Source organism: Electrona antarctica (assembly GCF_951216825.1).
Source record: "Electrona antarctica genome assembly, contig: scaffold_56, whole genome shotgun sequence".
Classification (NCBI taxonomy): Eukaryota; Metazoa; Chordata; class Actinopteri; order Myctophiformes; family Myctophidae; genus Electrona; species Electrona antarctica.
Genome location: NW_027638622.1, coordinates 595,445 through 623,275, shown reverse-complemented (window position 1 = coordinate 623,275; position 27,831 = coordinate 595,445). Strand labels below are relative to the sequence as shown.

General features: G+C 44.2%; 2 protein-coding genes across 2 annotated transcripts in view; both read right to left on the bottom strand.

Annotated features, from left to right (window-relative positions):
• Nucleotides 1-10,367, bottom strand: part of LOC306917906 (transcriptional regulator QRICH1-like) — a 77,980-nt gene extending 67,613 nt beyond the window's left edge. Inside the window, exons 1-4 of the mRNA XM_079530804.1 lie at nucleotides 9,813-10,367; nucleotides 6,330-6,544; nucleotides 4,183-4,289; nucleotides 2,507-2,578 (exon numbers count right to left, since the gene is read on the bottom strand). Coding sequence (XP_079386930.1) covers nucleotides 2,507-2,578; nucleotides 4,183-4,289; nucleotides 6,330-6,522 — 372 coding nt within the window. The 5' untranslated portion in view covers nucleotides 6,523-6,544; nucleotides 9,813-10,367. The remainder of the gene's footprint in view (nucleotides 1-2,506; nucleotides 2,579-4,182; nucleotides 4,290-6,329; nucleotides 6,545-9,812) is intronic.
• Nucleotides 10,368-21,686: 11,319 nt separating this feature from the next.
• Nucleotides 21,687-27,831, bottom strand: part of qars1 (glutaminyl-tRNA synthetase 1) — a 63,131-nt gene continuing 56,986 nt past the window's right edge. Inside the window, exons 20-23 of the mRNA XM_079530797.1 lie at nucleotides 27,015-27,145; nucleotides 24,869-24,935; nucleotides 22,524-22,649; nucleotides 21,687-21,884 (exon numbers count right to left, since the gene is read on the bottom strand). Of these exons, the coding sequence (XP_079386923.1) occupies nucleotides 21,834-21,884; nucleotides 22,524-22,649; nucleotides 24,869-24,935; nucleotides 27,015-27,145 (375 nt within the window). The 3' untranslated portion in view covers nucleotides 21,687-21,833. The remainder of the gene's footprint in view (nucleotides 21,885-22,523; nucleotides 22,650-24,868; nucleotides 24,936-27,014; nucleotides 27,146-27,831) is intronic.

Here is a 27,831-nt window from a genome sequence, read left to right as displayed (position 1 = left end):
AGCATCTGACCATGCTGCTGACCCTGGATCTGACCCAGCATCTGACCATGCTGCTGACCCTGGATCTGCACCTGGGGGGGAGGGGTCATATGATGACCTATAAGGACTAAGCATACAGTTACCAGTTACCACCACCTGGCACTGCTAGCCTTGCGTAGCGATATCCCTGTGGATATTAGGCTCCTCTCTCTCAGTATTAGCTTATTTTCCTGCAATGTCCCGCCCCATATTTGCACACTGGGCTCTGGTAGGTTATAGCCTAGGGGTGGGGGCATACAGAAATACCATCAGCTCACGGAAGCCTTTCGTCTCAGCGGTAGAGTGGCTGGATGGTAACCAGAAGGTTGCCAGTTCGAACCCTGTGGGCTCCCCCAGAGTTAGTGTGGAAGTGTCCTTGAGCAAGACTCTGAACCCCTGATTGTTACCGCTAATGACCCACAATGACCAAATGGACACGCCCACGTTGAGTTGAATTTAACTGAATTGAATTTAGTGGGTTGAGTTTTTTCATTTGGACGGATGCTCTGCTGAAAGGCAGCCGTTTGAAGTAATACAGAGTTAAAGGGTGGAGATGCAGTACTACATAGCACCAGAGTCAAAGGGTGCAGTACTACATAGCACCAGAGTCAAAGGGTGCAGTACTACATAGCACCAGAGTCAAAGGCCCTCATTTATCAACCGTGCGTACGCCAAAATATGGGTGTACGCCGAAATTACCGCAATTTTCGGCATTTACGATTTGCGCCAAAGATTGAAAATTATCTTGTGCCAAGACAAAACTCACGTCTGGTCGGGAGCTGTCGGGAGCTTTGTCCTCACCTGTTTTTTGTCGTAGAACAGCGGAGCAGCATTGTTTGACCAGCTGAGAGGCTGTCACAGGCATCTAAACATATGTATTCACTCCTAAAATGTTTATATAAAACTGTATAGGTATATATGGGCTAAATACATATAAGATGTGTCTTTGTGTCATATGAAATTTGTAGGAGATTTCCAACTTTACAAGTAATTAAAATCGCGCAATTAAAAACAATGTTGCAAGTCAGATGCTTAAGCCATTTAAACAGTGTTTTGCATGAGCGCATGCATGCGAGGATTTGGGCTGTCTGTGCTGAAATATTTCCATGACGGGACGTTGGAGAGTACTATAGGCTAGTGCAGTGCTGCAGCTGCGGAGAGTCCCAACGTGGGTAGCCTACTGTAGCCTAATCTACAGCAGGCCGATGTCTTTCTGGAGTTACGGTATGTGCAATCTCCTCCTCGTTTAATAAACCCGACGCGTCGCTCGAATGCCAAATGTACCGTGCCAGCGCACGTGGGAACCGCATCGGAGATATAGGTAGGCTACCCAGCCAGCCCACCACCACCAGTGCCCAGCCACTGCAGCGACTGCGAGGCAATCTAAATAGTCTGTCGAACGTGCGGTGCATGGTCAGTTGGTCACGGTCACGGACGGACCACAGTGATAGAGAGAGACAGACAGACAGGACAGGAGGAGCACCTATGCAAAACAGCAGCCTGTGTGTGCCTATTTGTTATTTAATTCATGGTTCACAGGTTCAGGTTTTCGTTCACCAATATATCTTGTTGTATATTAAATTAAAAAGACTTTAATAATTTAATATACAACTAACAACACACAGTGACAGTTGCTTGCAAATCGCGATATGTGCGTGCGTGCGTGCGTGCGGGGGGGGTGATGCGGGCAGCAAGGGAAGCGAAGCGAGAGGAGAAACAGACAGCGTAGTCCTACAGCTTTATTTAATTCATGCAGGTTTATTTATTTAAGATACAACAAGTTGCTTGTGCGTGAGTCTGTGTGTGTGTGTGTGTGTGTGTATGGGAGGGGGCAAGCGAGTGAAACTTTTATTTTCCTGTAACCATGGTTTCCAGGTCGTATTGCAGTTGTTCATGTCGCAAAAACGAGGGCGAGGCTTGATTTTATAGGGCGTGCCAGATTGATTTCAGCCGTCACATTTATCACTGCTAGGAATGAAATTAGGAAGAAACCGCTGTCTGCGATCACTTTGTAAATGCCGACCCGACGTGGGTGTACTACGAATCCTACACTCGAATTTGGGGCAGATTTTACACTCGATTGATAAATGAGGGCCAAAGGGTGCAGTACTACATAGCACCAGAGTCAAAGGGTGGAGATGCAGTAATACATAGCACCAAGCTGGGCTCTCCTGTCAAGAGTCAGCTGATGTGCAGAGAAAGAAGAAAAAAAGACAGCGAAAAATCAAACACATTTTTTGTTTTTTCACCCAAAACCACCAGGTTTAGGGTTAATTAAGCCAGGGTTAGGGCTTAAGGATAGGGTTTAGGGTTAATTAAGCCAGGGTTAGGGCTTAAGGATAGGGTTTAGGGTTAATTAAACCAGGCTTAAGGATAGGGTTTAGGGTGCATTAAGCCAGGGTTAGAGCTTAAGGATAGGGTTTAGGGTTCATTAAGCCAGGGTTAGAGCTTAAGGATAGGGTTTAGGGTTTAGGGTTAAAACACCAACCTGGACTTGGATGTGTTGTTGCTCAGAGTGTTGTTGCTGCTGGATCTGATGCTGCTGCTGACCCTGGACCTGCTGAAGGGGTTAACCACACACACACACTGCTTTAAGAACTGACCCTGGACCTGCTGAAAGGGTTACACACACACTGCATATAAGAACTGACCCTGGACCTGCTGAAAGGGTTACACACACACACACTGCCTATAAGAACTGACCCTGGACCTGCTAAGGACACACAACCCTGTTAAACATGTGGCCGATGCTAAATGCCTTCTAAAATATAGTTCTCTGAAGAAGAAAGTCTGTAATAAATGATGTTCAACTAAAGACTCACAGGCCAGCTGCATCAGAGCGGCTCATTATGCGTAATGAAGACCCGTAGGCTACTGTCTGTCCTTTTTTGTTGTTGTTGCAAATGTTAATAAAATATTCATTCAGTGTGTTATTGTGTGCCAGTCTGACTGAGGCTATATAGCTACTCTTTCTCTCTGTCTGCGGCATGTGCGCTCATGCTCCGCATCGCTGCGGAGGAGAGAAACGGGGAAAAACGTTCTGTTTAAACTAAAGTGTGATAATTTATGCTGACCTAGGATCAGGTTAGTGTTGCAGCGACACCAACGGCTGTGTTACGTGTGATGATTATGCTGGTTTAGGATCAGCAGCGCGATGGTTTTATCTTGCGCTGATTTGAATGAAAACACCGGCGTGCAATTATACTTTATATCACGATCACGGATCCCGACAACAGTGTTGACCTCAACGAGGTGAAAGCAAACTAGCAAAGCTCAAATCTAATTAATATAAGAAGGTTTAAAGCAACCATGACAACTCTCCTGTGTGTCCAATTCCCCACACGTGGATAAAGAAGAGAGCCAAGTAGGAGCTGTTTATAAGTGCATTGAGTTATATTATTTCTATATAGTCCACATTTATGTCTGCCTGGCTCAGCTGGGTCGGGTCTCTCTGGAATGTCGGAAATAATCGGATCTCGGTCGGACTCAGCGCCGCAATTTGAAAGAAATCTCGGAACGGGTCGGAATCGGACGAAATTGTCACGGATCCATTCGGGTTTGGTTTAACTATTTGAAAATATTTTCGGAACTGGTCGGAATCGGTAACATGTCACAGATACTTTTTTTGGATTTCGGAACCATTTTTTTGGACCCGTGAAGAGCTCTACTACAGAACTTACAGGACAGGCCAGCTCCACCAGAGAGCCTACAGTAATAGACTTACAGGACAGGCCAGCTCCACCAGAGAGCCTACAGTAATAGACTTACAGGACAGGCCAGCTCCACCAGAGAGCCTACAGTAATAGACTTACAGGACAGGCCAGCTCCACCAGAGAGCCTACAGTAATAGACTTACAGGACAGGCCAGCTCCACCAGAGAGCCTACAGTAATAGACTTACAGGACAGGCCAGCTCCACCAGAGAGCCTACAGTAATAGACTTACAGGACAGGCCAGCTCCACCAGAGAGCCTACAGTAATAGACTTACAGGACAGGCCAGCTCCACCAGAGAGCCTACAGTAATAGACTTACAGGACAGGCCAGCTCCACCAGAGAGCCTACAGTAATAGACTTACAGGACAGGCCAGCTCCACCAGAGAGCCTACAGTAATAGACTTACAGGACAGGCCAGCTCCACCAGAGAGCCTACAGTAATAGACTTACAGGACAGGCCAGCTCCAGTAGACTTCCTGCCACCTCAGTGCTGTCGGTGTAGATGCAGTTGTCTGGCTGGTAGACCATGGTGGTGGAGGTGGGGGTGGGGTCTCCTCCTGGTAGAGATAGAGTTAGTTAGAGTTATGGTAGACCATGGTGGTGGAGGTGGGGGTGGGGTCTCCTCCTGGTAGAGATAGAGGTAGAGTTAGTTAGAGTTATGGTAGACCATGGTGGTGGAGGTGGGGGTGGGGTCTCCTCCTGGTAGAGATAGAGGTAGAGTTAGTTAGAGTTATGGTAGACCATGGTGGTGGAGGTGGGGGTGGGGTCTCCTCCTGGTAGAGATAGAGTTAGTTAGAGTTATGGTAGACCATGGTGGTGGAGGTGGGGGTGGGGTCTCCTCCTGGTAGAGATAGAGTTAGTTAGAGTTATGGTAGACCATGGTGGTGGAGGTGGGGGTGGGGTCTCCTCCTGGTAGAGATAGAGGTAGAGTTAGTTAGAGTTATGGTAGACCATGGTGGTGGAGGTGGGGGTGGGGTCTCCTCCTGGTAGAGAGAGAGGTAGAGTTAGTTAGAGTTATGGTAGACCATGGTGGTGGAGGTGGGGGTGGGGTCTCCTCCTGGTAGAGATAGAGTTAGTTAGAGTTATGGTAGACCATGGTGGTGGAGGTGGGGGTGGGGTCTCCTCCTGGTAGAGATAGAGGTAGAGTTAGTTAGAGTTATGGTAGACCATGGTGGTGGAGGTGGGGGTGGGGTCTCCTCCTGGTAGAGATAGAGTTAGTTAGAGTTATGGTAGACCATGGTGGTGGAGGTGGGGGTGGGGTCTCCTCCTGGTAGAGATAGAGGTAGAGTTAGTTAGAGTTATGGTAGACCATGGTGGTGGAGGTGGGGGTGGGGTCTCCTCCTGGTAGAGATAGAGTTAGTTAGAGTTATGGTAGACCATGGTGGTGGAGGTGGGGTCTCCTCCTGGTAGAGATAGAGTTAGTTAGAGTTATGGTAGACCATGGTGGTGGAGGTGGGGGTGGGGTCTCCTCCTGGTAGAGATAGAGTTAGTTAGAGTTATGGTAGACCATGGTGGTGGAGGTGGGGGTGGGGTCTCCTCCTGGTAGAGATAGAGTTAGTTAGAGTTATGGTAGACCATGGTGGTGGAGGTGGGGGTGGGGTCTCCTCCTGGTAGAGATAGAGTTAGTTAGAGTTATGGTAGACCATGGTGGTGGAGGTGGGGGTGGGGTCTCCTCCTGGTAGAGATAGAGGTAGAGTTATGGTTAGTTAGTTATGGTAACCGCGGCTCAGTGACGTCATGTTGTAGTTTTAGTAAAAACAGAGAGGTGTGTTTGCGTGAGCGGTGAGTCTCTTACCACCGCGGCTCAGTGACGTCATGTTGTAGTTTTAGTAAAAACAGAGAGGTGTGTTTGGGTGAGCGGTGAGTCTCTTACCACCGCGGCTCAGTGACGTCATGTTGTAGTTTTAGTAAAAACAGAGAGGTGTGTTTGGGTGAGCGGTGAGTCTCTTACCACCGCGGCTCAGTGACGTCATGTTGTAGTTTTAGTAAAAACAGAGAGGTGTGTTTGGGTGAGCGGTGAGTCTCTTACCACCATGGCTCAGTGACGTCATGTTGTAGTTTTAGTAAAAAAAGAGAGGTGTGTTTGCGTGAGCGGTGAGTCTCTTACCACCACAGCTCAGTGATGTCATGTTGTAGTTTTAGTAAAAACAGAGAGGTGTGTTTGGGTGAGCGGTGAGTCTCTTAACCTACTGCAAAAAATTATATTTGTTTCAATAAAGCTTTATACCCTGTATAACATGTACATAACGATGCATTGTGACATAGCTCTGTTTACAAAATGCTGTACCTCCTTCAACTGTATATACTCTTTTGACACTTGCTTTGGCAGTGTGTACGTATGTTTTCTCATGCTAATAAAGCTCCTTTGAATTGAATTCAAAGGAGAATGTTAAATGTTGTGTATTATTCTGCATACCTCCTGTCTGGTACACCATAGTGGTAGTAGAATCTAGTTAGTAGTAGTTACCTCCTGTCTGGTAGACCATGCTGGTAGTAGTACTAGTAGTAGTAGTAGTAGTTAGTAGTAGTTACCTCCTGTCAGGTAGACCATGCTGGTAGTAGTACTAGTAGTAGTAGTAGTAGTTAGTAGTAGTTACCTCCTGTCAGGTAGACCATGGTGGTTGTAGAACTAGTAGAATCGTTCTGGCTGAACTCCACCAGAGCGTCAGAGGGACTCTTGTTGCTCAGCGACTCCAGGAAGTCCTTCATGCGATGCTGAGGAACGCTGCGAGCTTTCTGCCGGACCAGCTCCTCGTAGGAGCCTCCTGACACGTCCAGGGAGTTGTTCATACTCCTCCACACGGACGGGAATCTGTGGGGAAAGAGAGGAGAATTATGTCAAGTTCACAAACAAAAAAAACATGTTAAGCCGTTTAGACCTGAGGCTGATTCTACAAATGTCTTCTAAATGGTAAATGGTAAATGGTGCATTTATATAGCGCCTTTATCCAAGGCGCTTTACAGAGATTGTGCATTACATTCACCCATTCACACACGACACACCGATGGCAACGGAAACCATGCAAGGCACCAACTAGCACATCGGGAGCAATTAGGGGTTCAGTGTCTTGCTCAAGGACACTTCGACAGTAACTCTGGGGGAGCCCGGGTTTGAACTGGCAACCTTGCGGTTACCATCCAGGCACTCTACCCCTGAACCACCGCCGCCCCTTCTAAATCCTTTTACTGAACAACCTACAGTTTGTAGATCAGTGGTGATCAAACGTGTCAAGAACCCACAAATATGTATTTGTCTGCAGAACCCCAAGTAAAAACATTTTGTTTCAGGGAGCCCCTGAAACTAAATGTTTTGTTTCAGGGAGCCCCTGAAACTAAATGTTTTGTTTCAGGGAGCCCCTGAAACTAAATGTTTTCTGCAATAAATCTGCAATCCATAGTTGCATAGTACACATAGTACACAATTTAGGCATTTAGCAGAGGACACAGGATTTCAACCTTCGGACTCCTGCATGGGAGACCTAAACGTCCATCAAATGATTCCCGAGCGCAGCACGGCTGCGGCTCACCGCTCCAAGAGATGGGTCAAATGCGGAGAACAAATCGTATGACTTTGACTTGACTTTGACACTGCTCTGTCAAGAAGGAATAACTTCCCGCCTACAGTCGTAGAAAGGTCTAACAACAAAAGCACTTTAAATACAGATAACCTAATTACGCCCATGCCCTAAATGCCTAATTGATTGATTGAAAAATGTATTAATAGTTTGTAGAATAAGCACAGGAAAGTACAGTTCAATACAAGGTCTGCTAAAGTCTCTAGACTAATACACAAGATTTTGCAACACTAAGTGTTGCCCACCTGCCCCTGGCAGCTAAATAAAACACTAAGGGTCGCCCACCTGCCCCTGGCAGCTAAATAAAACACTAAGGGTCGCCCACCTGCCTCTTGCAGCTAAATAAAACACTAAGGGTCGCCCACCTGCCTCTTGCAGCTAAATAAAACACTAAGGGTTGCCCACCTGCCTCTTGCAGCTAAATAAAACACTAAGGGTCGCCCACCTGCCTCTTGCAGCTAAATAAAACACTAAGGGTTGCCCACCTGCCCCTGGCAGCTAAATAAAACACTAAGGGTCGCCCACCTGCCCCTGGCAGCTAAATAAAACACTAAGGGTCGCCCACCTGCCTCTTGCAGCTAAATAAAACACTAAGGGTCGCCCACCTGCCCCTGGCAGCTAAATAAAACACTAAGGGTTGCCCACCTGCCCCTGGCAGCTAAATAAAACACTAAGGGTTGCCCACCTGCCTCTTGCAGCTAAATAAAACACTAAGGGTCGCCCACCTGCCCCTGGCCGCTAAATAAAACACTAAGGGTCGCCCACCTGCCCCTGGCAGCTAAATAAAACACTAAGGGTTGCCCACCTGCCCCTGGCAGCTAAATAAAACACTAAGGGTCACCCACCTGCCCCTGGCAGCTAAATAAAACACTAAGGGTTGCCCACCTGCCCCTGGCAGCTAAATAAAGCTTCCGGGCAGGGCAGGTGGAGTTTGCTTGCAGGTTGCCCGACCGGGCAAGTGCTCGTTTGAGAGGAGACGCCTATACGTCAATAAACAAATCTATTATATTTTGACACTTGCTTTGGTAATGTAATTGTAAACGTATGTATTTCTAGAATGATATAGAATCGGCCCTAGGTCTTAATAGGTTAATATGATGAATTGAAAAGGGTGGACCCTATTGTAAAGTGTAATGCTTTATGGTGTCGTCCACAGTTAACAGTTTTGTATTGACTTGTGCTTGAAGTGTACTGGAATTATCCAATCTGTTAATACTTCAATGAATCAATCAATCAATAGCAGAGAGGTTCCACAGGTTAGGGAGGGTGTTGTTCCCTCTCTCTGCTCTCAGTGTCACACAGCAGTATGAAAGGGTTAAGTGTGCTTGGTGTTTTAAAGCCACTGAAGGCGAAGCCTTGCTTCGTTCCAAATCTACCTGTGTTACTGACTCAGTCTGGACTAGTCTGGACTAGGTAGTACTATAGTCTGCAATGCAGGTCAACAACATGTCACTTTACCAACACACTAATGTTACGTTACTGTTTAACTAGTAATTCATTACTATTAATAACAATAATTACACAACATGACAACAACATGTCACTGTGTGTGGTCACTTTACCAACACCAACCACACTAATGTCACTGTGTGTGGTCACTTTACCAACACCAACCACACTAATGTCACTGTGTGTGGTCACTTTACCAACACCAACCACACTAATGTCACTGTGTGTGGTCACTTTACCAACACCAACCACACTAATGTCACTGTGGGTGGTCACTTTACCAACACCAACCACACTAATGTCACTGTGTGTGTGGTCACTTTACCAACACCAACCACACTAATGTCACTGTGTGTGGTCACTTTACCAACACCAACCACACTAATGTCACTGTGTGTGGTCACTTTACCAACACCAACCACACTAATGTCACTGTGTGTGGTCACTTTACCAACACCAACCACACTAATGTCACTAATATTATGTTAGTGTTTATGTTTACACAACAAGCTATGGCTAGAGGCTAGGATAAACAGCTAGCAGCAGGTGTTCACAAACATAACAATAATAACAATAATAATAGAGCTCACATTGTGACAGTTTGTGATCAAGAAGGGATACTAGATGTCTGCTATCTGTACAATATGTTGACACACCGACAGCTTAAATATATATCTTATATGTTCTCCTTTCCCAGCACTAAAGTTAGCATTAGCTAGCTAGCTACCTCTATAAGTAATTAAATGAAATGAAATGAAATCTATATTTACCCAGGGTATCTGGGCTAAGCTCAAGAACTTGTTTCCAGCCAGGCCCTGCTCATAGAACACATTTCATCGTAGTGGTTGATGCCTTGTTCAAGGGCATTTCAGCGGTGGTAATTTTAACGTGTCGGTACAAGTACATGTTATATAGCTTATTGTTAGCATTATAAACACATAGGAAACAAAAACAAATAAAGGGACCCATAAAAACATATCCGTGGCTCACAAACGGGTCCCGGACCAGTGTTTGGGAACCAGTGTGTATTGATGCTAACTCTGTTAGCTAGCTTACCTCCTCTCTCCTCTTCCTCTAACCAAATGAACCCCACCCGGGCCGAGGGGCCGGGGTCCCTCAGGCCGCTCAGAGCCTCCTCCAAGCCCGCAGAGTCTGCTCCAAACACCGCCGAGGTGTGGGGGTCCCTCAGGCCGCCTAGAGCCTCCTAAAAGCCCGCAGAACTGCCTCAGACACACCGCTGAACAGGGCCGAGGCTTGGGGGTCCCTCGAGCCGCCTAGGACCTCCTCAAAGCCCGCAGAGTCTGCTCCGACACACCGCTGAAAGGCACCGAGGTGTGGGGGTCCCGAGCCTCCTCCAAGCCCGCAGAGCTGCCTCAGACACACCGCTGAACTCAGTGAACAGGGCCGGGGTGTGGGGGTCCCTCAGGCCGCCTAGAGCCTCCCCAAAGCCCGCAGAGCTACCTCAGACACACCGCTGACGCTCCGCAGCGCGAGCTTTAGTCTTTAATTATCGTTATTGTTTTAGCATTAAATGCCTCTCAGTGTAGTATTATTATTATTTTTGTTTATTTTCCTCTTTTCGTCACCACTCATGTTCCGCTCGGCGCCATCTTAACAGCGGCAACGCGTCTGACCAATCAGCGGCCGTTTCCTCTTCTCGCGCGACAGCACGGTCTCGCGACACTCGGGGCTCTCTTAAAGGGGCTCGTCGAGTAGAGTCACTAGCACCGTGTTGAGGTTCCCTCGTGTTGTTCCAACTCCCCAGTCCACCTTAAATCCACCACACACCTCCCACACGCTGTGGTTGGTCACTGGGTCCCTGGCTGTGGAGGTTTTAAGGTGGTCCACGGGAGACGCACTGGCGCACACACACACGCACGCGCGCGCAAACACGCACACGCACACACGCACACGCACACAGACAGACAGATGAAAGGCACCAGCCAGCACATCAGGAACAATCAGGGGTTCAGAGTCTTGCCTTGCTCAAGGACACTTCGACTCTAACTCTGGGGGAGCCCACAGGGATCGAACCGGGAACCTTGTGGTCAACATACAGCCACTCTACACTCTGATCCACTGCCTTGTTCAGCATTAGTCAGTTTAGGCCTATGGACCAGAGCTAGGCTAACATTACTGATCATGTTTGTATTCAACGGATTGTGTCGCTCTCCTGTGGACAAAATGAATCAGTACGTAAGTGGAAGTGGTCAATAAATCCACTTTCTCTTATTTATTTTTTCACTGAGTTCAAATAATAAGAACGAGATGCCAAACTTTGCACACTCCCTGGATGCCAACGACAAACCTCTGCCCCAAATATTCTTCAACTGCCTCTTATAGTGCCACCATGAGGCCGATTTAGGCAAAACACATTGCTTATGTTAGTCGCACAGATTTCATCCAAATCTCACGCAAATCGGAACACATGATCTCTGTAGTCATGACCAAGACGAGTCTGTTGGATTTCTCAGATTCTACACTGATTGGCTAACAAAAATTGCCTTCCAAAGTTCCAAAGAGTGGCCCGTTTTGTTCAAAATGCTGCACATGTCCTGCTCATCCAGAATTCTATCCTCAGAGATGCTATGAGTGATCTGGCTCTGCATTTCCTCAACAAAATGAAGAAAACTGTTGCAAAAAACAAACATGTTTATATTACTCCTAAACATTTAGCCAAACATCTCACACAGTCCTATCCTCCTGGTGGAGACCTGTGTCCAGAAGGGCACTTTTTCTAGTTATTATTATTGTGTTTTCAAGTAATTGTTTTGGAGTAAAAGTACAATATTTGTCTCTGGAGATGTAGTAGAGTAGAAGAATAGAAAAATTAAAATACTCCACTAAAGTAAAAAATAAAAGACCTCAAAATGTTACTCAAGTACAGTACTTGAGTACATGTACTGATGTACTTAGTGGTGGCTGTGTGTTATGGATGTGTGTTATGGATGTGTGTCATGGATGTGTGTTATGGATGTGTGTTATGGCTGTGTTATGGATGTGTGTTATGGATGTGTGTCATGGATGTGTGTTATGGATGTGTGTTATGGCTGTGTTATGGATGTGTGTTATGGCTGTGTTATGGATGTGTGTTATGGATGTGTGTTATGGCTGTGTTATGGATGTGTGTTATGGCTGTGTTATGGATGTGTGTTATGGATGTGTGTTATGGATGTGTGTTATGGCTGTGTGTTATGGATGTGTGTTATGGATGTGTGTTATGGATGTGGTATGGATGTGTGTTATGGATGTGTGTTATGGATGTGTGTTATGGATGTGTTATGGATGTGTGTTATGGATGTGTTATGGATGTGTGTTATGGATGTGTGTTATGGATGTGTTATGGATGTGTGTTATGGATGTGTGGTATGGATGTGTGGTATGGATGTGTGTTATGGATGTGTGTTATGTATGTGTGTTATGGCCACTGTGTGTTATGGCTGTGTGTTATGGATGTGTGTTATGGCTGTGTGTTATGGATGTGTGTTATGGATGTGTGTTATGGATGTGTTATGGATGTGTGTTATGGATGTGTGTTATGGATGTGTGGTATGGATGTGTGTTATGGATGTGTGTTATGGATGTGTGTTATGGATGTGTTATGGATGTGTGTTATGGATGTGTGTTATGGATGTGTGTTATGGATGTGTGTTATGGATGTGTGTTATGGATGTGTGTTATGGATGTGTGTTATGGCTGTGTGTTATGGATGTGTGTTATGGATGTGTGTTATGGCTGTGTGTTATGGCTGTGTGTTATGGATGTGTTATGGATGTGTGTTATGGATGTGTGTTATGGATGTGTTATGGATGTGTGTTATGGATGTGTGGTATGGATGTGTGTTATGGATGTGTGTTATGGATGTGTGTTATGTATGTGTGTTATGGCCACTGTGTGTTATGGCTGTGTGGTATGGATGTGTGTTATGGATGTGTGTTATGGATGTGTGTTATGGCCACTGTGTGTTATGGCTGTGTGTTATGGATGTGTGTTATGGATGTGTGGTATGGATGTGTGTTATGGATGTGTGTTATGGATGTGTGTTATGGCCACTGTGTGTTATGGATGTGTGTTATGGATGTGTGTTATGGATGTGTGTTATGGATGTGTGTTATGGATGTGTGTTATGGATGTGTGGTATGGATGTGTGTTATGGCTGTGTGTTATGGATGTGTGTTATGGATGTGTGTTATGGATGTGTGTTATGGATGTGTGGTATGGATGTGTGTTATGGATGTGTGTTATGTATGTGTGTTATGGCTGTGTGTTATGGATGTGTGTTATGGCCACTGTGTGTTATGGATGTGTGTTATGGATGTGTGTTATGGCTGTGTGTTATGGATGTGTGTTATGGATGTGTGTTATGGATGTGTGTTATGGATGTGTGGTATGGATGTGTGTTATGGCTGTGTGTTATGGATGTGTGTTATGGATGTGTGGTATGGATGTGTGTTATGGATGTGTGTTATGTATGTGTGTTATGGCCACTGTGTGTTATGGATGTGTGTTATGGATGTGTGTTATGGATGTGTGTTATGGATGTGTGTTATGGCTGTGTGTTATGGCTGTGTTATGGATGTGTGTTATGGCTGTGTGTTATGGATGTGTGTTATGGATGTGTGTTATGGATGTGTGTTATGTATGTGTGTTATGGATGTGTGTTATGGATGTGTGTTATGGCCACTGTGTGTTATGGATGTGTGTTATGGCTGTGTGTTATGGATGTGTGTTATGGCCACTGTGTGTTATGGATGTGTGTCATTGATGTGTGTTATGGATGTGTGTTATGTATGTGTGTTATGTATGTGTGTTATGGATGTGTGTTATGGATGTGTGTTATGGCTGTGTGTTATGGATGTGTGTTATGGCTGTGTGTTATGGATGTGTGTTATGGCTGTGTGTTATGGCCACTGTGTGTTATGGATGTGTGTTATGGCTGTGTGTTATGGCCACTGTGTGTTATGGATGTGTGTTATGGCCACTGTGTGTTATGGATGTGTGTTATGGCCACTGTGTGTTATGGCTGTGTGTTATGGATGTGTGTTATGGCTGTGTGTTATGGCCACTGTGTGTTATGGATGTGTGTTATGGCTGTGTGTTATGGCCACTGTGTGTTATGGATGTGTGTTATGGATGTGTGTTATGGCTGTGTGTTATGGATGTGTGTTATGGCCACTGTGTGTTATGGATGTGTGTTATGGCTGTGTGTTATGGATGTGTGTTATGGCTGTGTGTTATGGATGTGTGTTATGGCTGTGTTATGGATGTGTGTTATGGCTGTGTTATGGATGTGTGTTATGGATGTGTGTTATGGATGTGTGTTATGGCTGTGTGTTATGGATGTGTGTTATGGATGTGTGTTATGGATGTGGTATGGATGTGTGTTATGGATGTGTGTTATGGATGTGTGTTATGGATGTGTTATGGATGTGTGTTATGGATGTGTTATGGATGTGTGTTATGGATGTGTGTTATGGATGTGTGTTATGGATGTGTTATGGATGTGTGTTATGGATGTGTGGTATGGATGTGTGTTATGGATGTGTGTTATGTATGTGTGTTATGGCTGTGTGTTATGGATGTGTGTTATGGATGTGGTATGGATGTGTGTTATGGATGTGTGTTATGGATGTGTGTTATGGATGTGTGTTATGGATGTGTTATGGATGTGTGTTATGGATGTGTGTTATGGATGTGTGGTATGGATGTGTGTTATGGATGTGTGTTATGGATGTGTGTTATGGATGTGTTATGGATGTGTTATGGATGTGTGTTATGGATGTGTGTTATGGATGTGTGTTATGGATGTGTGTTATGGCTGTGTGTTATGGCTGTGTGTTATGGATGTGTGTTATGGATGTGTGTTATGGCTGTGTGTTATGGATGTGTGTTATGGATGTGTGTTATGGCTGTGTGTTATGGCTGTGTGTTATGGATGTGTTATGGATGTGTGTTATGGATGTGTGTTATGGATGTGTTATGGATGTGTGTTATGGATGTGTGGTATGGATGTGTGTTATGGATGTGTGTTATGGATGTGTGTTATGTATGTGTGTTATGGCCACTGTGTGTTATGGCTGTGTGGTATGGATGTGTGTTATGGATGTGTGTTATGGATGTGTGTTATGGCCACTGTGTGTTATGGCTGTGTGTTATGGATGTGTGTTATGGATGTGTGGTATGGATGTGTGTTATGGATGTGTGTTATGGATGTGTGTTATGGCCACTGTGTGTTATGGATGTGTGTTATGGATGTGTGTTATGGCTGTGTGTTATGGATGTGTGTTATGGATGTGTGTTATGGATGTGTGGTATGGATGTGTGTTATGGCTGTGTGTTATGGCTGTGTGTTATGGATGTGTGTTATGGATGTGTGTTATGGATGTGTGGTATGGATGTGTGTTATGGATGTGTGTTATGTATGTGTGTTATGGCTGTGTGTTATGGATGTGTGTTATGGATGTGTGTTATGGATGTGTGTTATGGATGTGTGTTATGGCTGTGTGTTATGGCTGTGTGTTATGGATGTGTGTTATGGATGTGTGGTATGGATGTGTGTTATGGATGTGTGTTATGGATGTGTGTTATGTATGTGTGTTATGGCCACTGTGTGTTATGGATGTGTGTTATGGATGTGTGTTATGGATGTGTGTTATGGATGTGTGTTATGGCTGTGTGTTATGGCTGTGTTATGGATGTGTGTTATGGATGTGTGTTATGGCTGTGTGTTATGGATGTGTGTTATGGATGTGTGTTATGGATGTGTTTTATGTATGTGTGTTATGGATGTGTGTTATGGATGTGTGTTATGGCCACTGTGTGTTATGGATGTGTGTTATGGCTGTGTGTTATGGATGTGTGTTATGGCCACTGTGTGTTATGGATGTGTGTTATGGATGTGTGTTATGGATGTGTGTTATGGATGTGTGTTATGGATGTGTGTTATGTATGTGTGTTATGGATGTGTGTTATGGATGTGTGTTATGGCTGTGTGTTATGGCCACTGTGTGTTATGGATGTGTGTTATGGCTGTGTGTTATGGCCACTGTGTGTTATGGATGTGTGTTATGGCCACTGTGTGTTATGGATGTGTGTTATGGCCACTGTGTGTTATGGCTGTGTGTTATGGATGTGTGTTATGGCTGTGTGTTATGGATGTGTGTTATGGCTGTGTGTTATGGCCACTGTGTGTTATGGATGTGTGTTATGGCTGTGTGTTATGGATGTGTGTTATGGATGTGTGTTATGGATGTGTGTTATGGCCACTGTGTGTTATGGATGTGTGTTATGGCTGTGTGTTATGGATGTGTGTTATGGCGGTGTGTTATGGATGTGTGTTATGGCTGTGTGTTATGGCCACTGTGTGTTATGGCTGTGTGTTATGGCCACTGTGTGTTATGGCCACTGTGTGTTATGGCTGTGTGTTATGGCCACTGTGTGTTATGGATGTGTGTTATGGCTGTGTGTTATGGATGTGTGTTATGGCTGTGTGTTATGGCCACTGTGTGTTATGGATGTGTGTTATGGCTGTGTGTTATGGCCACTGTGTGTTATGGATGTGTGTTATGGCCACTGTGTGTTATGGATGTGTGTTATGGCCACTGTGTGTTATGGCTGTGTGTTATGGATGTGTGTTATGGCTGTGTGTTATGGATGTGTGTTATGGCTGTGTGTTATGGCCACTGTGTGTTATGGATGTGTGTTATGGCTGTGTGTTATGGATGTGTGTTATGGATGTGTGTTATGGATGTGTGTTATGGCCACTGTGTGTTATGGATGTGTGTTATGGCTGTGTGTTATGGATGTGTGTTATGGCGGTGTGTTATGGATGTGTGTTATGGCTGTGTGTTATGGCCACTGTGTGTTATGGATGTGTGTTATGGCTGTGTGTTATGGATGTGTGTTATGGCTGTGTGTTATGGCCACTGTGTGTTATGGATGTGTGTTATGGCCACTGTGTGTTATGGATGTGTGTTATGGCCACTGTGTGTTATGGATGTGTGTTATGGATGTGTGTTATGGCTGTGTGTTATGGATGTGTGTTATGGATGTGTGTTATGGCTGTGTGTTATGGATGTGTGTTATGGCTGTGTGTTATGGCCACTGTGTGTTATGGATGTGTGTTATGGCTGTGTGTTATGGCTGTGTGTTATGGATGTGTGTTATGGATGTGTGTTATGGATGTGTGTTATGGCCACTGTGTGTTATGGATGTGTGTTATGGCTGTGTGTTATGGATGTGTGTTATGGCTGTGTGTTATGGATGTGTGTTATGGCTGTGTGTTATGGCCACTGTGTGTTATGGATGTGTGTTATGGCTGTGTGTTATGGATGTGTGTTATGGCTGTGTGTTATGGCCACTGTGTGTTATGGATGTGTGTTATGGCTGTGTGTTATGGATGTGTGTTATGGATGTGTGTTATGGCTGTGTGTTATGGATGTGTGTTATGGCCACTGTGTGTTATGGCTGTGTGTTATGGCCACTGTGTGTTATGGATGTGTGTTATGGCTGTGTGTTATGGATGTGTGTTATGGCTGTGTGTTATGGCCACTGTGTGTTATGGCTGTGTGTTATGGCCACTGTGTGTTATGGATGTGTGTTATGGATGTGTGTTATGGATGTGTGTTATGGCTGTGTGTTATGGCCACTGTGTGTTATGGCTGTGTGTTATGGCCACTGTGTGTTATGGATGTGTGTTATGGATGTGTGTTATGGCTGTGTGTTATGGATGTGTGTTATGGACGTGTGTTATGGCTGTGTGTTATGGCTGTGTGTTATGGATGTGTGTTATGGACGTGTGTTATGGCCACTGTGTGTTATGGATGTGTGTTATGGCTGTGTGTTATGGATGTGTGTTATGGCCACTGTGTGTTATGGATGTGTGTTATGGCCACTGTGTGTTATGGATGTGTGTTATGGCTGTGTGTTATGGATGTGTGTTATGGCCACTGTGTGTTATGGCCACTGTGTGTTATGGCTGTGTGTTATGGATGTGTGTTATGGATGTGTGTTATGGACGTGTGTTATGGCTGTGTGTTATGGCTGTGTGTTATGGATGTGTGTTATGGATGTGTGTTATGGCCACTGTGTGTTATGGCTGTGTGTTATGGATGTGTGTTATGGCCACTGTGTGTTATGGATGTGTGTTATGGCTGTGTGTTATGGATGTGTGTTATGGCTGTGTGTTATGGATGTGTGTTATGGCCACTGTGTGTTATGGATGTGTGTTATGGATGTGTGTTATGGCCACTGTGTGTTATGGATGTGTGTTATGGCTGTGTGTTATGGATGTGTGTTATGGCTGTGTGTTATGGATGTGTGTTATGGCCACTGTGTGTTATGGCTGTGTGTTATGGATGTGTGTTATGGCCACTGTGTGTTATGGATGTGTGTTATGGCTGTGTGTTATGGCCACTGTGTGTTATGGCTGTGTGTTATGGATGTGTGTTATGGCCACTGTGTGTTATGGCTGTGTGTTATGGCCACTGTGTGTTATGGATGTGTGTTATGGATGTGTGTTATGGCTGTGTGTTATGGATGTGTGTTATGGATGTGTGTTATGGCCACTGTGTGTTATGGCTGTGTGTTATGGCTGTTATGGATGTTATGGATGTGTTATGGATGTGTGTTATGGATGTGTGTTATGGCCACTGTGTGTTATGGATGTGTTATGGATGTGTGTTATGGCCACTGTGTGTTATGGATGTGTGTTATGGATGTGTTATGGATGTGTGTTATGGCCACTGTGTGTTATGGATGTGTGTTATGGCTGTGTGTTATGGCTGTGTGTTATGGCCACTGTGTGTTATGGCTGTGTGTTATGGCTGTGTGTTATGGATGTGTGTTATGGCTGTGTGTTATGGATGTGTGTTATGGCCACTGTGTGTTATGGATGTGTTATGGATGTGTTATGGATGTGTTATGGATGTGTGTTATGGATGTGTTATGGATGTGTTATGGATGTGTGTTATGGCCACTGTGTGTTATGGATGTGTGTTATGGCTGTGTGTTATGGCTGTTATGGATGTGTTATGGATGTGTGTTATGCTGTCGCTCCCAGGTTTATATAAAAGTGATCCAACTGCCTCGTTATTAATACTATTAATATAATACAATAATAATATAATACTGCCTCGTTAACTTTCCACCCCTGAATATAAGATATTTCTATTCATGAACTTGAAACTAAATAAACCATGATTTTATTGAACAGCATTCTGAAAACAAAGACCAGTTTAAATCTCTATATAAATATAAATGTATAAATGTTTTTATATAAAAATATAAATATAAACTAAATAAACCATGATTTTATTGTACAGCATTCTGAAAACAAAGACCAGTTTAAATCTCTATATAAATATAAATGTATAAATGTTTTTATATAAAAATATAAATATAAACTAAATAAACCATGATTTTATTGTACAGCATTCTGAAAACAAAGACCAGTTTAAATCTCTATATAAATATAAATGTATAAATGTTTTTATATAAAAATATAAATATAAACTAAATAAACCATGATTTTATTGTACAGCATTCTGAAAACAAAGACCAGTTTAAATCTCTATATAAATATAAATGTATAAATGTTTTTATATAAAAATATAAATATAAACTAAATAAACCATGATTTTATTGAACAGCATTCTGAAACAAAGACCAGTTTCATTCTTTGTTAAATATCATTTATTCATTGGTTTCCTCGTCAAAATGAATCCCCGAGGATACAAAACACGGTGACTCCACCTCAGTAAGAAAACCATTTTCAAGCATCTGTATTCTGTACCGTACAGTACAGTACAGTACAGTACAGTACAGTACAGTACTGTACTGTGCAGCATCATCTTATGACTAAAACAAGAAAACGGGCCACTATGAAATTAACCGACGTAAGGCTTTTGTTAAACTATGACTTAAGGTGTTGTGCATACATTCAACGAGACTTCACAATAAGAGCGTAATCGTTGTTACACTGAGCCCCAGCTGTGAAACTTCACAATAAGAGCATATAGTTGCTGTGAGCTCCGCAGGCTAATCGTTGTCACGCAGAAACCTTTCATCTCCACATTTAATATTTTTCATGTTTCTTTTTTTGTTTTGTTAGTTTCTTCTCTTTCTTCATGTTCTCCTCCGGTGTCAGTGTCAGGAGGCTGAGCTGCTGCGATTCAGACATTTACCATTTAGTTGGTCTTTGACAATCAGACTGTCCTATTTAAGGATGGCTGTTATTTCCTACGGGACGTTTTTTAGGCTGTTTTTAGGGCCTTTTCCAGCCCTATGTTCTGTTAGGGATTATTTTAGGGCCGTTTCCAGATGGAAGCCCCCGTACTGTCGTACACATGAAGGAGTTTCCAGATGGAAGCCCCCGTACTGTCGTACACATGAAGGAGTTTCCAGATGGAAGCCCTCGTACTGTCGTACACATGAAGGAGTTTCCAGATGGAAGCCCTCGTACACATGAAGGAGTTTCCAGATGGAAGCCCTCGTACTGTCGTACACATGAAGGAGTTTCCAGATGGAAGCCCCCGTACTGTCGTACACATGAAGGAGTTTCCAGATGGAAGCCCTCGTACTGTCGTACACATGAAGGAGTTTCCAGATGGAAGCCCTCGTACTGTCGTACACATGAAGGAGTTTCCAGATGGAAGCCCTCGTACACATGAAGGAGTTTCCAGATGGAAGCCCCCGTACTGTCGTACACATGAAGGAGTTTCCAGATGGAAGCCCTCGTACTGTCGTACACATGAAGGAGTTTCCAGATGGAAGCCCTCGTACTGTCGTACACATGAAGGAGTTTCCAGATGGAAGCCCTCGTACACATGAAGGAGTTTCCAGATGGAAGCCCTCGTACACATGAAGGAGTTTCCAGATGGAAGCCCCCGTACTGTCGTACACATGAAGGAGTTTCCAGATGGAAGCCCTCGTACTGTCGTACACATGAAGGAGTTTCCAGATGGAAGCCCTCGTACACATGAAGGAGTTTCCAGATGGAAGCCCTGGTACACATGAAGGAGTTTCCAGATGGAAGCCCTCGTACTGTCGTACACATGAAGGAGTTTCCAGATGGAAGCCCTCGTACACATGAAGGAGTTTCCAGATGGAAGCCCTCGTACTGTCGTACACATGAAGGAGTTTCCAGATGGAAGCCCCCGTACTGTCGTACTCATGAAGGAGTTTCCAGATGGAAGCCCTCGTACTGTCGTACACATGAAGGAGTTTGGAGAATGTGGGGCATCTAGAATGGAGTTGCTTCAAACATCATAAAGATGAAGAATGCGGTTCTTCGTTTCCACTGTTTATTTTTTTCCTTTTTTTTTAATGAAGTGAAAGTGATCTGAAAGTCTGTGGGTTCTATAAATATTGAACCAATGAGAAGGTACTAACAGGAGCATGTGATTAAATAAAATCTACATTAGAGAAAAGATTCTTTATTACATTTCTGTAAAAATAACCGTTTTGGAGACATTGGAGGTTTCCGGCCGACAGCAACGATAAAGGAACGTTTCACGATGTGGCCGCGTAAGTTCCTCTGATCAGATTGATTATTCACCTGATGATTGATCAGATTGATTATTCATCTGATGATTGATCAATGCCAATCTGAGTACTGGGATTGATCAAACTGATGTTGCCTTATCAATTGCTTATGTAGTTATGTTGCTCTGGTAGCATAAGCCTCAGAGAAAAGATTTATATTTGTTTTTTTTGTGTTTTCAGCGATTCACTTTTGAATCGACGAGGTGTTACTAGGTGGTACGAGGTGTTATTGTTGCACATCAATACTTCGGGACAACGAACATGGATCCAGTTTGGTTTGGCCTAATCTCAGCCCTCAGAGTAGAAGCAGTGACAGATACAGAGCAAGCAGACACTGAAGATGTTTCTGTGGAATCATCGTAGAAACGTTGGTGTGAGATGAAGCCAGCGGTACGTTTGGTGGTAACGTCAGAGAGATGAAGCCAGTGGTACGTCTGGTTTGGGATCATCGTGGTAACGTTGCAGAGAGATGAAGCCAGTGGTACGTCTGGTTTGGGATCATCGTGGTAACGTTGCAGAGAGCGTGTTGATCGTTCACATCTTCCCAGGGTCTTCTTTCAGGGTGACCGTCCTGTTGAACACGAGCTGCAGTGAAAGGAAAGGAGAGGTTAGACCACACGACACGACACGACACGACACGACACGACACGACACGACACGACACGACACGACACGACACGACACGGACACGGACACGACACGACACGACACGACACGACACGACACGACACGACACGACACGACACGACACGACACCACACCACACCACACCACACCACACCACACCACACCACACCACACCACACGACACGACACGATCGCATCGCTCCACAGGCTGGGAGCGTCTGTTGGACAACACTCGATGTTATTTCCCGGTGGGACGTCATCCAAAATGCCCCCCCCCCCATTTTAGCCGAAAAGACTGAAAATCTTAAAACGTTAAAAACTCTTGATCTAAATCATTCTGTCCAATTCTAAGAAAAGATGATGTGTTAGACGGCCCACCGCGGTCCCGTCGCTAGTCGCGGTAGAATGAATCATGCCTCCCGTTGTTGTCGATCACCTCTAGAGTGTTTTGGCTACATCTAGCTACTTCAGCTACATCCGGTCCGTCGCTAAATGTGCTCTGCTGCTATAAATCGCTGGGCTGTGATTTAATGGATTTAATAACCCCGGGCGTTCGGGGTGTTAATAATTGGGATTGAATACAACAATGTGCTGTACCTTATCTGCTGTGCTGTCAGGGTCCATGGAGAAGTATCCCACCCTCTCAAACTGGAACTTGTCAAAGACCGCGGCTCTCTTAACCGAGCGGTCCACGAAGGCACTGGTGATGACCTGTAGTGAGTTCTATGGAGACACAAAGACACCTGTAGTGAGTTCTATGGAGACACAAAGACACCTGTAGTGAGTTCTATGGAGACACAAAGACACCTGTAGTGAATTCTATGGAGACACAAAGACACCTGTAGTGAATTCTATGGAGACACAAAGACACCTGTAGTGAGTTCTATGGAGACACAAAGACACCTGTAGTGAGTTCTATGGAGACACAAAGACACCTGTAGTGAATTCTATGGAGACACAAAGACACCTGTAGTGAATTCTATGGAGACACAAAGACACCTGTAGTGAATTCTATGGAGACACAAAGACACCTGTAGTGAATTCTATGGAGACACAAATACACCTGTAGTGAATTCTATGGAGACACAAAGACACCTGTAGTGAATTCTATGGAGACACAAAGACACCTGTAGTGAATTCTATGGAGACACAAAGACACCTGTAGTGAATTCTATAAAGTGAAACAGAAAGAAGAAACTTTGTTGAACTTTTCTTTCCTAGGTCTTCTTTCCTAGGTCTCGTCAACCAGGGTTAGGGTTATTAGGGTCGTTGATTTTGTTGAGTATTAACTGACGAAAAATGTTCGCCGACTACGTTTTTTCACAAATATATTTACAATTTCGTCAACAAATAAAAACTAGACTAAATTGTTAGGAAGGGACTAGTGGAGAAGAGATCCAGTAGAACTAAATGTCAGGGAGGGACTAGTGGAGAAGAGATCCAGTAGAACTAAATGTCAGGGAGGGACTAGTGGAGAAGAGATCCAGTAGAACTAAATGTCAGGGAGGGACTAGTGGAGGAGAGATCCAGTAGAACTAAATGTCAGGGAGGGACTAGTGGAGAAGAGATCCAGTAGAACTAAATGTCAGGGAGGGACTAGTGGAGAAGAGATCCAGTAGAACTAAATGTCAGGGAGGGACTAGTGGAGAAGAGATCCAGTAGAACTAAATGTCAGGGAGGGACTAGTGGAGAAGAGATCCAGTAGAACTAAATGTCAGGGAGGGACTAGTGGAGAAGAGATCCAGTAGAACTAAAAGACAAATCATTTTATGTTTGGTTACATGCTCTCAAGTGTTTGAAAAAAGCAGATCTACAAGCTCACAACGCGTTGCGCTGCCACACGTGAGCTTGTAGATCGGGTATTTTTAGCATGCAACCAAGATAATCAAACGACAAAATCAACAGTATATTTAAAACTAGACTCAAACTAAAACATTCCAGATGACTAAAACGACATTAAAAACTGCTGTCAAAATCAACACTGTCGTCAAGAGAACACAGATTACACTTACAGGGTTGATAAATCAACACAGACACTTATAGAGTTGATACATCAACACAGACACTTATAGAGTTGATAAATCAACACTTATAGAGTTGATAAATCAACACTTATAGAGTTGATACATCAACACAGACACTTATAGAGTTGATAAATCAACACAGACACTTATAGAGTTGATACATCAACACAGACACTTATAGAGTTGATAAATCAACACTTATAGAGTTGATACATCAACACAGACACTTATAGAGTTGATAAATCAACACTTATAGAGTTGATACATCAACACAGACACTTATAGAGTTGATAAATCAACACTTATAGAGTTGATACATCAACACAGACACTTACAGGGTTGATAAATCAACACAGACACTTATAGAGTTGATAAATCAACACTTATAGAGTTGATACATCAACACAGACACTTATAGAGTTGATAAATCAACACTTATAGAGTTGATAAATCAACACTTATAGAGTTGATACATCAACACAGACACTTATAGAGTTGATAAATCAACACTTATAGAGTTGATAAATCAACACAGACACTTATAGAGTTGATAAATCAACACTTATAGAGTTGATACATCAACACAGACACTTATAGAGTTGATAAATCAACACTTATAGAGTTGATAAATCAACACTTATAGAGTTGATAAATCAACACAGACACTTATAGAGTTGATAAATCAACACTTATAGAGTTGATAAATCAACACAGACACTTATAGAGTTGATAAATCAACACTTATAGAGTTGATAAATCAACACTTATAGAGTTGATAAATCAACACAGACACTTATAGAGTTGATAAATCAACACTTATAGAGTTGATAAATCAACACTTATAGAGTTGATAAATCAACACTTACAGGGTTGATAAATCAACACAGACACTTATAGAGTTGATAAATCAACACTTACAGGGTTGATGTCACTCAGGAAGCCCATGGGAACCTCGGAAGGATCTTCTGGGTTTTTGTGAAGAAAGCTGCAAACACAGTGTGAGATGTTTACAGCTGTCCCCATAGTCCCAAACACAGTGTGAGATGTTTACAGCTGTCCCCATAGTCCCAAACACAGTGTGAGATGTTTACAGATGTCCCCATAGTCCCAAACACAGTGTGAGATGTTTACAGATGTCCCCATAGTCCCAAACACAGTGTGAGATGTTTACAGATGTCCCCATAGTCCCAAACACAGTGTGAGATGTTTACAGATGTCCCCATAGTCCCAAACACAGTGTGAGATGTTTAAAGATGTCCCCATAGTCCCAAACACAGTGTGAGATGTTTACAGCTGTCCCCATAGTCCCAAACACAGTGTGAGATGTTTACAGATGTCCCCATAGTCCCAAACACAGTGTGAGGTGTTTACAGATGTCCCCATAGTCCCAAACACAGTGTGAGATGTTTACAGATGTCTCCATAGTCCCAAACACCGTGTGAGATGTTTACAGATGTCCCCATAGTCCCAAACACAGTGTGAGATGTTTACAGCTGTCCCCATAGTCCCAAACACAGTGTGAGATGTTTACAGATGTCCCCATAGTCCCAAACACAGTGTGAGGTGTTTACAGATGTCCCCATAGTCCCAAACACAGTGTGAGATGTTTACAGATGTCCCCATAGTCCCAAACACAGTGTGAGATGTTTACAGCTGTCCCCATAGTCCCAAACACCGTGTGAGATGTTTACAGATGTCCCCATAGTCCCAAACACAGTGTGAGATGTTTACAGCTGTCCCCATAGTCCCAAACACAGTGTGAGATGTTTACAGATGTCCCCATAGTCTCAAACACAGTGTGAGATGTTTACAGATGTCCCCATAGTCCCAAACACAGTGTGAGATGTTTACAGATGTCCCCATAGTCCCAAACACAGTGTGAGATGTTTACAGATGTCCCCATAGTCCCAAACACAGTGTGAGATGTTTACAGCTGTCCCCATAGTCCCAAACACCGTGTGAGATGTTTACAGATGTCTCCATAGTCCCAAACACAGTGTGAGATGTTTACAGATGTCTCCATAGTCCCAAACACAGTGTGAGATGTTTACAGATGTCCCCATAGTCCCAAACACAGTGTGAGATGTTTACAGATGTCCCCATAGTCCCAAACACAGTGTGAGATGTTTACAGATGTCCCCATAGTCCCAAACACCGTGTGAGATGTTTACAGCTGTCCCCATAGTCCCAAACACCGTGTGAGATGTTTACAGATGTCTCCATAGTCCCAAACACCGTGTGAGATGTTTGGTAAAGAGATGTTCAGATACCAGCAGTGTAACATGTTGCTATAGAGATGTTTCCAAACACATACTGTACCAGTAGTGTGAGAGTGATTATTTTGCTGTGTAACTCAGTCGTTCATAGAGGCGTACTTCACACTGTGGTGAATTTATTAACTTACAGTGATTCATAGAGGGGTTAGGAGTTAGGCTGTAGGGGTTAGGGGTTAGGGTGTAACTTACAGTGGTTCATAAAGGCGTACTTCACACTCCAGAGGAAGGCTGACCCAGTGAATGAAGGGTTAGGGGTTAGGGTGTAGGGTTTAGGGGTTAGGCTGTAGGGGTTAGGGTGTAACTTACAGTGGTTCATAAAGGCGTACTTCACACTCCAGAGGAAGGCTGACCCAGTGAATGAAGGGTTAGGGGTTAGGGGTTAGGGTGTAGGGTTTAGGGGTTAGGCTGTAGGGGTTAGGGTGTAACTTACAGTGGTTCATAAAGGCGTACTTCACACTCCAGAGGAAGGCTGACCCAGTGAATGAGGGGTTAGGGGTTAGGGTGTAGGGTTTAGGGGTTAGGCTGTAGGGGTTAGGGTGTAACTTACAGTGGTTCATAAAGGCGTACTTCACACTCCAGAGGAAGGCTGACCCAGTGAATGAAGGGTTAGGGGTTAGGGGTTAGGGTGTAGGGTTTAGGGGTTAGGCTGTAGGGGTTAGGGTGTAACTTACAGTGGTTCATAAAGGCGTACTTCACACTCCAGAGGAAGGCTGACCCAGTGAATGAAGGGTTAGGGGTTAGGGTGTAGGGTTTAGGGGTTAGGCTGTAGGGGTTAGGGTGTAACTTACAGTGGTTCATAAAGGCGTACTTCACACTCCAGAGGAAGGCTGACCCAGTGAATGAAGGCTTTGGGTTTCTCTGCAGTGTCGGTAGAACTACTGCACTTTACCTCCAGTTCCACCACTTTACCCTGGGCATCCTGGGAGAGAGACAGAGAGACAGAGAGAGAGACAGAGAGACAGAGAGACAGAGAGACAGAGACAGAGAGAGAGAGAGAGAGAGAGAGAGAGAGAGAGAGAGAGACAGAGAGACAGAGAGACAGAGAGACAGAGAGACAGAGAGACAGAGAGACAGAGAGACAGAGACAGAGAGAGAGAGAGAGAGAGAGAGACAGAGAGAGAGAGAGAGAGAGACAGAGAGAGAGAGAGAGAGAGAGCGAGAGACATCAACGTTACTGACCATTTTGGTTAGTCTCGCGTTGCCAGACTGTTGCCTCCCACAATGTTCAAATGCTTCCGTCATACAGTCTGGAGCAACGGAAGCTCTGATCATGAGTCAAATATAAATGCTTCCGTCATACAGTCTGGAGCAACAGAAGCTCTGATCATGAGTCAAATATAAATGCTTCCGTCGTACAGTCTGGAGCAGCGGAAGCTCTGATCATGAGTCAAATATAAATGCTTCCGTCATACAGTCTGGAGCAACGGAAGCTCTGATCATGAGTCAAATATAAATGCTTCCGTCATACAGTCTGGAGCAGCGGAAGCTCTGATCATGAGTCAAATATAAATGCTTCCGTCGTACAGTCTGGAGCAGCGGAAGCTCTGATCATGAGTCAAATATAAATGCTTCCGTCGTACAGTCTGGAGCAGCGGAAGCTCTGAT